At 36.1% G+C, this 12,675-nt stretch overlaps 2 protein-coding genes across 2 annotated transcripts; one reads left to right on the forward strand and one right to left on the reverse strand.

The window, feature by feature from the left end:
• Positions 1–4,353: 4,353 nt before the first annotated feature.
• LOC114529235 lies at positions 4,354–5,319 on the reverse strand. Its single transcript, XM_028550991.1, has one exon. It carries the CDS (start codon positions 5,317–5,319, stop codon positions 4,354–4,356), a length of 966 nt encoding a protein of 321 aa, XP_028406792.1.
• A 6,239-nt stretch (positions 5,320–11,558) lies between these two features.
• Positions 11,559–12,464, forward strand: LOC114529236 (collagen alpha-1(I) chain-like). Its single transcript, XM_028550993.1, has 2 exons — positions 11,559–11,940; positions 12,022–12,464. The coding sequence occupies exons 1-2, from the start codon at positions 11,559–11,561 to the stop codon at positions 12,462–12,464; spliced, it is 825 nt and encodes a 274-aa protein (XP_028406794.1).
• The last annotated feature ends 211 nt before the right edge of the window (positions 12,465–12,675 follow it).

The following is a 12,675-nucleotide window of genomic DNA, read 5'->3' on the forward strand; positions in this document are numbered from 1 at the left end:
TTAATCAAGTTCAAGATATAATTATTTTTAGAAAAGCTCCAACAAAACGTGATATTAGAGGTATGTTTTATTGTCAACAGAAGACATACGTACGACCATCGGATGTTGATTCTATGTTTACATTCGTTCGACTACTGAGAGTTCATCCTTCAAGAAATCAGTTGACACAAGCAAGTTGAGTGATGTTTATTTATATGGTTCATTATATTTTAAAGAGCGATATTGTGGAGATTCTTACTCTGTATGCCAATATACGACCTGGAAAATATTGTATAGAGATTCCACTTTATTTTACAACTCATAGTGTTCATGTTTACGAGGAGTATGTTGATGTGTGGGGGCACCATAGAGATGTGTTAAGATTACCACGTGGAATGTTTAAATGTGACTCTATTGTTCAGATTGAGGATAAACTTTATGGAATGCGTACATGCCAAGATTATAAACTAATACATAATGTTGTAAGGAGTGTTTATGTTGATATGAGAGCGAATCATAATTCAAATTTTATTTGTGTTGGTTCTTCTCTTGTTAAGAAGTTATGTACACATATAGATAGCGATGTATTATTGAGTGTGGTGATTTCTAGGCAATCATGGAGTCTAAATGAAATAACAAGGGTTTGGTTAGTTCGTATAATACCACTTGTTTTTATGGAATGAACACGTGTTTTTAGAGAGTATAAATTTTGATGTATTGTAGAAGCTTTTTTAGAAGCGCGTGTTAGTTATGAGATGAACAGAGAAGATTTTAATCATTAATGTAATTTATGACGAACTTTGTAAGAACATTGTCGATATTGATGTTGTAACTTTATCGTTTCATGTTGGAGAGATTTATGAGAAATATACAGATACTTATAATGAGATTTTGGAGGCGTTATCTTATGAGGATTTATTTAAGATATGGGAATTGATGCGTCCTAGCAGTTTTGGACATGTTATATCTTACTTAACGTTGGTGTACGCAGCGGGGAGTGTTTCTGAAGAGGAGAGACGTAGAGCCACGAGGATTTCAGTGCCGGTGTTAAAAGCTATTGATTTATCACCATACAGAGAACGAGCAAAGAAGAAGAGGAGGGAGATGTGGAGTCGTTTTTTCAGAATGAGACCACTATTGTTTATATGTATAATTATGGGTTATTTATTATATATGTTATTGTGAGAAGTATAAGAGAAGTATACGAGAAGTATATATGTTTATTTAATTCATTTATACTTTTACTTTCATTATGGATGTAAGGTTTAAGGTACCTGCAAATTTCTATGTATCGGGTCAAAGTCAATGTGGAAAGTCATATTTAATACGAAAAATATTATATCATATTAATGAGATGTTTCATCCTGTTCCATCCAAGATTATTTATTGTTATGGGGAATATCAAAAGGAGTTTGATGATTTATATAACATAGAGTTTGTAGAGGGATTTCCCTCTGATCTGAATGAGATGAAAAGGGGACACAAACAGTCATTAATAGTTTTGGATGATTTAATGAGTGAATGTTCTAAGGATCAACGTGTGTCTGATTAATTTACGTGTGGTTCACACCATAAAGGCATTTCTGTTTTTTATTTAACACAGAATTTATTTCCTCCCGGGAAATTATCAAGAACTATTAGTTTGAATTCACATTATTTTATTGTATTCAAAAACCCTCGTGATTCTCTTGGGATTTCAACTTTGGCCAAGCAGATGTTTCCAAGACGTACACAGTATTTATTGGATTCTTTTAATGATGCAACGAAGGAGCCTTTTTCATATTTATTAATTTATTGTCATCCCCACACTCCAGAGAGTATTAGTTTACGTACAAATATTTTACCTATGGAGAGACATATTGTATATATGCAAAGGTAGAGTGAATATTTATTCATTTCTGTTATTCATTTGAATTAGAATGACATCAAGAAATATATCTGTTTTTATTGCTGGTAATTCCAGGAAAGTGACATTTAAGGAGCCCTCCTTGACACGTGAGGGATCTACTATTGTTGTGAAACAAGTTACAGTGTTTTGGAAGTTTAAGAATATCACAGACGATAATAATAAACTCACGATTGTAAAGAGTAGCGGGGAGGAGGAGAAAACACTTGAGACTGGGTATTGGGATTTTCAACTTTTAAAAGAACGTCTGAAAGGAGAGCATATTACACTTTCACCTAATGTTCATGACAATACATGCACTATTAATTTCGATTCATCAAAAATAACTTCGGTGAAATTAAAGAAGTTTGGCAAGATACTTGGTTTTCCGGAGAATTATGTTTTGAGAGTAGAGAAGAAGTCACCAAAGCCTGTGGATGTAAATCATGGTTTGAGATATCTTACGATCTCGTGTGATCTTATTGATTCATTCAGAAGTGTCGATGTTGAAGGTGGAAAGAGTACGGTCCTTACATATTTACCTGTTACTCCAGATACAAGACTGAATTCTTCTATTTCGGAGTATACAAATGAGAATTATCCAAAAATTCCAATTCAATGGGATATTGTTACTGAGATGACATTTACCGTTGGTTCTAATATAAATGTTCCAGTGGATGTTGATGTTCTTTTAAATCTTGTAATCAATTTATAAATATATAAATATTTTTAATAAAGTTTCATTTACAAGATGTCAGAGTATATAGAAAGAACTCTACCGTTTATACAGGTGTTAACGAAATCAAAACCTCAAATACAAAAAGCTATTTTTCAATACGGACCATCGGACTTGATTTTAGCACTTAGCAAGATTGTTTTGAACACACTTAAAGGGGTAATTCATCAGAAGCGTTGCTTAACGCGTTACAAGAAAGAACTGCGTGCATTAGTAAAGAGAAACGTTTCAATTAAGAGGAAGAGGAGGTTTTTAGTTCAAAAGGGTAGCGGTTTTCTTTCGATACTTGTGCCATTAGCTTTATCTATGTTATTTGAACAGTAATGAAGCGTATGGTATTAATTCCTGAGGAGAGACTTTTACGTTATGAACAACGCGACAGCAAACAAGTAGGAGGTCAAATGGAGAACTCGTCTCAGGAGCCAGAGAACGAGTTAACAGATGATATAATTGTACGTGGGATTCCGAAGACCATGAAGGCAAGAGCTTTAGCCCTCTTGGAACGTTTGAAAGCAAGATTTGATGTTATTTCTTGGGATAATACAGGGCAAGTGAAGATAGATGGTGTTCTTATCCCAAAGTCTAATATTTCCGATTTGATTTCGGATGCTATGAGATCTCGTAAGTCTTTTAATCCTGAGGGTGTACGTGAGCTTTTTCAAGTCCTAAATAAAATCAACGTTCCAAGAGATTTGGTAAGAAATGACGAGAGATGGAGAGATGTGGGAAGTGGGGATAAGTATGGTGATAACATTCCCAAGAAGAGAGCGTCGTTTGATCTTTCAGAGAGTGAGGATATGGCACAAAAGGGAAGGGGTTTGATTTTGGGTTAAGTTTCTTTAATAAGGTGGGAAAGAGTTTTAAGGAGGAGATGGATAAGGAGAAAGAGAAGAAGAAGAGGAAGAACCAAAAAGGGGGAACTATTTTTAGACAGCAGGATTGGTTAGGGATAGGTCCGTTTGATAGAAGATTTTCAGTCAAGAGAAGACTCCAAGAGAGGGGAAATATGAAGAAGAAGACAACTCAGAAGGGGAGAGGAAGATGGAGTAGTGAATGGAGTAAATTTGGTAATGTGTGGGATGAAGCGAAGAAGAGGACGAAGAAATAGAACTCTCTTACTATTATTATTATTATTATTATTATTATTATTATTGATGTATAAAAAATATTTCAAATAAAAAGATTTTTTAAAAAAAGGTGTTTTTTATTATTATTAAAAAAAGGTGTTTTTTATTATTATTATTCTTAAAATAGTTTTTTACAACAAGGATTTTTGGATTAAGCCCACAAACAGGTTGATTAAATATAGTAACATTAAAATGTTTCTTAACATAACATGCTACTTCACAATCGTTCCATGTTGTATTATCCGTAAACATGTTCACAATTTTGTTCATGGTATATCCGAGACAGCGATGATATAGATAGAAGATGCAATATTGACCACATACTTCGGTCCAATGACTTTGTAAGGTGCGAGCATTCCACTTGAGATTTTCAAAGGAGGGTCTAAATATGTCTTTATAATGTTGAGGTGGTTTTCCATAACTATCAAAGAATTCACCGTTTTCTTTTGAAGTAAAATAAAAAAGAACCCAATGCGTTCCAGGTTTTGTACTAGGATCCGTATCGACAATAAATCCACATGGGAAAGTTTTTAAAAATTTAGGTATTTCATCTGCCAAAAACACCCTGCAAAAATATTTTTTAATTATAGGATGATGTTAGGGTACGTTCTTTATTTGTGTAGTATTCATGTAGAGATATCGTAGATTACGTTTCTTTCCGAATCTATTTGTACAACATTTTCAAAGTCTTCATAACATACCAAGGAAATAGGGGCACTTGGAACATCCCCTGCAGCAAACGTAATGTCAAGTGTCAATGAACCTCGTTGCACTGTGTTAAAATAGGGCGAGGCACCACACATATCTGGGGTGAGATCCCATGCGTAGAGGGTAAATCCTTTGTAATAATCCTCTCTTGAGATATTAAGACCGGTATTATAATTCATTTTTCCTGTACCCGAGAATAATGTGTTATATGCTTGAATGAAATTTTCCTTGTTATCTTTATAGTTAAGGACAAGTTGTTTAAATGGTATTTCTTCACCATTTGCTGTTAACGTCACCGATGATACGTTGAAGTGTTTAAAGTTATATGGGTTTTTCGTGAGAACTCCACTAAAAGCGTCAGCATCCACAAAACCGCAAACAAATGTCTTGGGAATGATTCCGGCAAACATATTATCTTTTCTTATTTGTGGAATGTTTCCCGGTATGGTGAATGCTTTACATTCCATGCGTTGTATAGGATAAGTAGCTGGTACCGATTTCAGTGCTAGTTCATGTGCTTTAGTGATGGTTTCATTGACTTTAACTTTACGTACTTTAAGAGTTACATCCACAAGTTTTATTTTAGCATTGATAGGATTGGCATTTTTATCCATCAAACAGAATTTGTCTGAGTTTCGGTTTAGGACTACTTTGAGATCTACCATACTAAGTAGTAATCGTTCCATCATAAATATATCGCAAAAAATCGGTCCGGACATTACCAAGAGTTTTCCGTCTTGAATAGATTTATGACGTTTTGCAAAGCCTTGATTTCCATTTCCAGGTACCATGAATTTTTTGGTTTTTTTAGTGTTTACCCCACTTGTAACATTTGTAACGACTTCCAACGATTTTTCTGATTGGAGACTTCCTGTTTCATCCATTTGTCCTGGGGTATCTTTATAATATAATGCTGAGGTGAGTTGAGATTTTTTTGCCGAGACATCATAATTCAAGGGGTTTCTAAGTAGGCACGGTAAGCATAAGTACCCATAGCTGGAGTAACTTGTTTTCCATTTAAGAAAACATCAACCTGTTTAAACAGACTAGGCATGAAATTGTTTATGGGAGCTACACTTTACGTTTTGTTTTACGTTTTGTTTTACGTTTCGTTTTACGCCCTTTTCCTGCTTGAGGTTTTTTTCTACCTTTTTTCGATAGAGATCGTTTTATCGATGTTTTACGTTTTCTCCCCCCGATTTGACTTTTCTTAGATCGTTTTCTAGATTGAGATCGTTTTCTAGATTGAGATCGTTTTCTAGATTGAGATTGTTTTCTAGATTGAGATCGCTTACATTTTTTTCCACCTGATTGTCTTGGGGTCTGATTTGCTGCTTGATTTAGCATTAATGTTTGTAATGCTCTCTCCAGCGCCATGTTTGTAGCACGCGTTCCGGCTTGTCTTCCATGTGCTTTAGCTGATGCTCTTGAACTTTTTCCCGCAAGAAGATCGTTAATTAAATTTTGAAGTAGACCGGCTCCAACATTTAAACCTATATTGCCCACCTCTCTTCCAATTGGTCTAAAGAATCTTCCTATGCTATGAAAGAAATTTCCATGTCCTTCCTGAATTCTTTGACGATTCATTTTTTTAAAATAACTCTTACGTTTAAAATGTAGTGTTATCAATGCACGTCCACGTTCAAATGAAATAGGTTCATTAGTACTACTCCTTAAAAGAATCTGTATTTCTTCAAAAGATTTTGTTTGAACAGGAACGTAACGTATGTGTTTTATAGAATGATATTCCTTGTCCTTCTTAGAAGGTACAATGTGTAGTAGAGAGAGTGTTTTATCTCCAACGATTTGAGGTTGAATGATATTACAATATACATAAATATCGGTTTCTCTATGCATATTTCCTTTGTGAGTTCCTGTCTCAGTAGTTTCAATCTTCTTTTCAATTTGCGTGTCGTTAAATGATAGAAACCCTAGAATAATGGCTTGATCTCTTCGTAAATTAACTTTATACCCACTTTCTAGAGTAATAGTTACTTTTCTTGAATGTACGCTGAATTTAATTTTTTTCCTAATTTCTTCTGTAAAAGATTTATTAATGTCTTCTACATACTCATTAAGTGAATCGTAATATTTTTTTAATTTTCCCCCTTTCTTTTTTACATCATTTACTGTATATTGAATAGACTCTCCATTCATTTGTACAGATTTGATATGTACAGATTAAGAGTCAAAGTTAAAATCTTTGAAGCCAGACTTAAATCTTAACAGTGATGATTCTGTCTTCAAAACACTAGGTAGTTTATTAGAAATAACTGCCCCTTGGTAAGCAAATGTTTTCTTTCCATTTTCAGTTCGGATTTTTGGAAGGACAACATTTGTGTTATTCGCACATGTAAATTTAGCATGTGCAACTCTTTTAAAATAATCCTGAAAGGCTTTTGGAGCTATTCCATTTAAACATTTAAAGACCTCAAGTGCACAGGACCTATTTCTGATTTCGTTCACACTTGTCAGCCTTACAGAACTTCTTTGACCATTTATAATTCTCAACGCTCGATTCTGGATTCTTTCAAACTTATCCTGATTGGTATTAGATGGCTTCAAATAAATGGTATTACAGTATGTCATTATTGGTAATATCATTTTATAGATTGTTTCTGCTGTTGATGGACTGACGTTCTGTCTTATTCGATTCAGAAGTTTAACTCTTGATGTTGCTTTCTTTATTGTCTTCTCCAGATGTTCAACATAATTTAAATTCTTATCCATTATAACACCTAGATATTCGTACACTTGCGATTGCACAATGTTGACTCCACCAACTTTTATTTCCAATGGTCTTGAATTGGAGGTTTTATGATGAGTACCATAAAGAACACATTCTGTCTTTGAACGTTTGAGGTTAATTACCAGACCGTTTTGAATAAACCAGTTGGAAATCTGTTCCAGGTCGCTGTTGAGATGTTCTTCAATTCTTTCACAAGTTCGATTGGCACAATATATGACAGTGTCATCAGCATACAGGATGACTTCACACCTTTTTAGATGAATGTCAATATCATTGATTAAAAGAACAAATAACAGTGGACCCAAAATTGAGCCTTGTGGCAAGAAATTGGCTGAACCAATGATTCAACACCCTCAAATACGACAAATTGTGTTCTGTTAAGAAGATAATCTTTGAACCACAAAAGTTCTGCGTTCCTAATGCCGTAAATGGTCATTTTCGACAGTAAACGAGCATGGTCTACGGTGTCAAACGCCTTTCGTAGGTCGATAAAAATTGCACCAGTCATTAAGCCTTTATCCATATTTTGTCTTATGGAATCAGAAAATTTTGTAACGGCATGTTGAGTTGATGATTTGTTTCGGAAACCAAATTGATTATTTGAAAGATTATTCTCTTCAAGATATGCATACAGTTGGCGATGGACCACATGCTCAAACACTTTGGAAAGCACCGGTAGGATAGAAATCGGCCTGTAGTTGTCCTAAAGTGATCTTTCTTCAGACTTGTATACCGGTGTAATCTTTGCACATTTTTCTGCTCATGGGAATAGAGAATTTTCTAAGCATGGGTTAATTAGGCTTGCTAATGGTTCAGCCAATATATCCGCACCATCTTTTACAAATGATGCTGGAATTTCGTCATACCCTTGGGCTTTCTTTCTGTTCAATTTCTTCATAACATCCCTGATTTCTTGACGGCTGACCTTCTGAAATGTGAAAGTGCAGTTTTGGGGATTTAGTTTACATTTGGAATGTGAGTGATCGTGGTGTGTCCAGGCTATATCTGTCAGCTTTGGTAGAGCGTCCTGCAGCCTTTTTCCAATGCTGGTGAAGAACTTGCAGAAACCATTCGCAACCTCCTTTACGTTAGACGTAGGCCTACCATCAACGTTAAAAACTTTAGAACCGGCTTCTCTTGAGCCCTTCGTTGGGAAACACTTTTTTATTTGATTCCAGAATTTCCTTGGTGCATTGATGTTTTCTCTAAAAATCTGTCTCATGTAATTCCCTTTGCTTTGTCGGATTAATCGCGTTACATCATTTCTAAGACGGCGATAGGTGGACCAGTCGATCTCTTTACCCGACTTTCTCGCCTTTCTGAGATAATAATCTCGTTCGTGGGCCTTTGTTTTTATTTCATTTGTAAACCAGGGGCTGTCTCGACCACGCACTCTTTTCTTGATTAGTGGGGCATGTTTGTCTATTACCGATTTCAAGAGGCTTTTGAAAATATCCCACGCCTTATTAATATTGGATTCATACGTTATGACTGTCCAATCTAAATTACATAAATCTGCCTTATAATTAGCCTCATTATACTTTGCAAAATTTCTCGTGTATATTGTTCTTGGTTTGAATTTACGATTGTTTTTCTTCATAATCTTCCCCACGAGGTCATGATCACTGATAGAATTTGCATATGTCATAGTCTTAAAGATGTTTTGTTCATGACTGGTTGCTATGATATCAATAAGTGTGCTTGAGTCTTTTGTCACCCTAGTTGGTTTTTCAATTATCTGCTTTAGGCCATTTGTGCTAATGATACGCTTTATATTTCTATCCTTCGATTGTTGTAAATAATCGGCATTCATATCTCCTACTAAAATGGTCTCTTTATTCTCGCACACGCTAATATTTATCATGTCCTCGAATACGGTTTCGAACTGAGGATGTAGGTATTTTGAAGTAATTGGCGGCCTGTATATGTTACAAACAAGAAGAGATCTTGCATTTTTAATAAAGATCTCCAACCATATCGCTTCAACGCCGTCATTTTCTAAATCTGTTCGTCTTTGCCATCCTAAGTCATTGCGAATAAAACAGCCCACTCCACCGCCAGGACCGTTCTTTCTGTCCCTATGAATAAATGTATATCCGTCAACTTTCACCTCCTCGTGCATAATGTCAGCATTCAAATGCGTTTCGGATATCCCCAATATATCAATTTCCCCGCTCATCTCCTTGAGCAAGTTATCAATCATATCAATTTTCCGTGTCAGGCCATTCACATTCTGATGAAATATCTTCAGGCCTCTAGCCTGGAGAAACGTTTTTACACCATCGTACAGTGTGTTAGACATAACAGACTCGTTGGTTTGAGTTTCGTTAATATTCACACAGTCCGGACAATACAACTTCTCATGGCCATATTCAAGCACATCAACGAGGCATTTCAGATGGCATTTACTTTTGCATTGACAACAAATATCTGAACTTTGGTTTTTCCGTATCGTCTTATTACAGCTAATGCAAGCTACACTTGGACCAGGGCAGAGTTCAACATCTCCAGCCAGAATCAACAATAGGCTTAAGCCAGAATATGACTTTCGACCTAAGTTAAAGCCTCTTTCTTGCTTATAAATCCACAATGAGGTCGTAATGCGAGAATTATATACATCCGTAACTTCTCCAGCATCAGACGAATAACAGACTGAATTTGCACTGGCAAAAGATTGCTTCTTAACATTTGTCAAAACAAAAATCAGAAGAGCGATGTTTATTGCTGCCGCCATGATGAAAGGGCCAAGTAGTTCGACACGGTGTGGAATTTTTGTGGTATATTTAGTTTGTTTGTTCTCAGGGAAAATATTTTTTGAAGAGTCGCTAGGGAGTGTAATATAGAAGTCTGCGTTGTTCATGATTCAAGTTATAAATGAATAATAATGATAAGAATACATTTTAAATATCTTTTACTTGAGAAGCAGGGACCCACAAGTTAAATTTCGCAGGATATCCCATCCATTTTACAAAATATTCCTCTTTTTTACCTTTCCCCCTCTTTTTTAAGATTTCCTCAACTTCATAAATATCGTCTTCCTTAATTACTCTTTGTAATTCTTCCTTATAAAATGTCCCTTCTAACTCCTCTTGATCATAATCTTTTCATTTATAAACAGGGGGATCGCGCGGTATTTGTTTACTAATGGTAAAAATTTCCTTTGATAAAGTAGGTAAATATCCTTTTTCGAATTTACGTTTCATTTTACTGATTCCCAATATTAAATTTATAAATAACTTTTTTCCTCTTACGATCTCCATATAAGGTATGCCATACTTCTTGTTCGTTTTTTAAATTTACATTAATTGGTTTCTTTTTAATGCTACGATGTTTACTATTATTATAAGAAGATATTAAGTGTGGTAATATATCAATATATCTCTTGGTCTTCTTTGCTGTAAAGTAACGCCACATCTTCGTCTTCAAGGTACGAATTACACGTTCCACAATTGACGCCTTAGTCTCATTGTAAGTGTTGTATAATTGAATTTCCTCCTTTTTCATTAATGCTTTAAAATGTTTATTGAAAAACTCCGTACCCTGATCTGTTTGAATTTTGTGTGGTTTTCGTTCAGATTTTAAGATAGTTTTAAATGCGTCAACCAATGTGGGTCCTGTTCTATCTTTTAGTGGTATAACCCATGTAAATTTTGAAAATACATCAATACAAATAAGCAAGTATCGATATCCATCATTCTCTTTAGCTATAGACTGCATGTCCGCTAAATCCATCTGCCATAATTCATCTATTCCTCCGACAATGACTCTGTTCCTACCAAAGTGGCGACGTGCTGGTTTATGTAGAGTATAAGTATCTTGTTTCATCAACCATTCCTCAATCTTATCTCTAGAAATATAATATTTCCCCTCTCTCTTCACATCGTTATATAATCGTTCCACACCACCGAGTCCCCCAACACGTTTGGGGTTATAATAAATACTGGAGAGATACTCATCCATTGCCTTCCTCTTCTTCTTTAATTATGTGTAGACTAGAAGATAGTCTTATAGGTTCTTCATATTGTTCTTCCTCTTCTATTATAGTCTCTTCTATTATAGTTTCTTCTTTAATAGTAGGCAATCGTTGTTGTTGTTCGATATTTATTCCTTGCCTATTAATAGGTTTATAATCCTTATTTATTCTAACCGAATATCCTACCTGAAAATTACCTTCGGTTTTTAAATCTTTATGACCTAAACTTAATCCTACTTTACATGCAGCATGTTTCTCTATATTTTTATTTAATCTCGTTTTTGATTTTTTTGCTCCCATGTTTACAACGTGAGGTTTTAATCATTTTGAAATAATATATTATACATGCTCTTCTTAAGTAAGGATTCCAGGAATTTTTATTCATTTATAAACCACTCATAATGAAGAGAGGATATCCTTATTCACACGGTAATCTTCATTTTGGGTATGAGTATGAGTATAGACCTAAAAGTGCAAAAGGAGGTACCGGTGAACACGGTGAGATAGGGCATGAAGGACCTAAAGGAGATGCAGGACCTAAAGGAGATGCAGGACGTGTACGACCTACAGGTCTACCAGGGCGAAAAGGAGATCCGGGACCGCAAGGACTAAAAGGTGATCAAGGTTCGCAAGGACCACAAGGACCACAAGGACTACAAGGACTAAAGGGCGATCGAGGACCGCAAGGACTGCAAGGATTAAAAGGTGATCAGGGTTTGCAAGGACCCGTAGGGCAGCAAGGATCACAAGGAGCGGGGGCGACAGCAGCAAAAGGTGATAAAGGCGAACGAGGGCATGTAGGACCTGTAGGACCCCAAGGACTTCAAGGAGATCAAGGACCTCAAGGACCAACTGGACCTCAAGGACAGGATGGTGCAAGAGGCTCCCAAGGCCCGCGCGGTGTTAAAGGGGATCGCGGTACAAAAGGGGATCAGGGTCTACAGGGTCCAAAAGGTGATAAAGGCGATAAAGGTGATAAAGGTAGCACAGGAGATCAAGGACCACGCGGAGGTGATGGTAAGAAAGGGGATAGAGGTATTCAGGGGGATCCAGGTGTAAAAGGTGATACAGGTAACGCTGGACCTAGAGGTCCAAGAGGAGCACCAGGACCCACAGGACCCGCAGGACCTATAGGGTCGCAAGGACCTACGGGACCGCAAGGACAACCAGGCACAGCTGTGGCAAAAGGTGATAAAAGAGATAAAGGCGATAAGGGCGATAAAGGTAATGAAGGAAATCAAGGGGTACGGGGTCCTCCAGGGCTTGTGGGACCTGCAGGTCCTACAGGCCCTAAAGGGAGCAAGTAAAGGAGCAACAATTTATACCCTATTGTAATAACACATGTTTTTAATATTACAACACGTGTTTTTATTTTAAAAACACTTGCTCTTCCCTCTCAACAACGTGTTTTTATTTCAAAAACACTTGCTTTTTCCTCTCGACACGTGTTCTTATCCTTTTAGCACGTGCTTTTTAGAGTTCTCTTGAAAAAACACGTGTTAATAAAAACACGTGTTA

The sequence above is a fragment of the Dendronephthya gigantea genome, unplaced genomic scaffold, assembly GCF_004324835.1.
Source record: "Dendronephthya gigantea isolate DGI-Jeju-01 unplaced genomic scaffold, DenGig_1.0 000055F, whole genome shotgun sequence".
NCBI classification, from domain to species: domain Eukaryota; kingdom Metazoa; phylum Cnidaria; class Anthozoa; order Malacalcyonacea; family Nephtheidae; genus Dendronephthya; species Dendronephthya gigantea.

What these genes read in the sequence shown, in the direction of transcription:
- LOC114529235 (XM_028550991.1), bottom strand. Translation starts at nt 5,319, where the DNA reads ATGGATGAAACAGGAAGTCTCCAATCAGAAAAATCGTTGGAAGTCGTT.
- LOC114529236 (XM_028550993.1), top strand. Translation starts at nt 11,559, where the DNA reads ATGAAGAGAGGATATCCTTATTCACACGGTAATCTTCATTTTGGGTAT. An exon ending in AGCAGCAAAAGGTGATAAAG is followed by an intron (nt 11,941 to 12,021) that starts GCGAACGAGGGC and finishes CTGGACCTCAAG; the next exon opens with GACAGGATGGTGCAAGAGGC.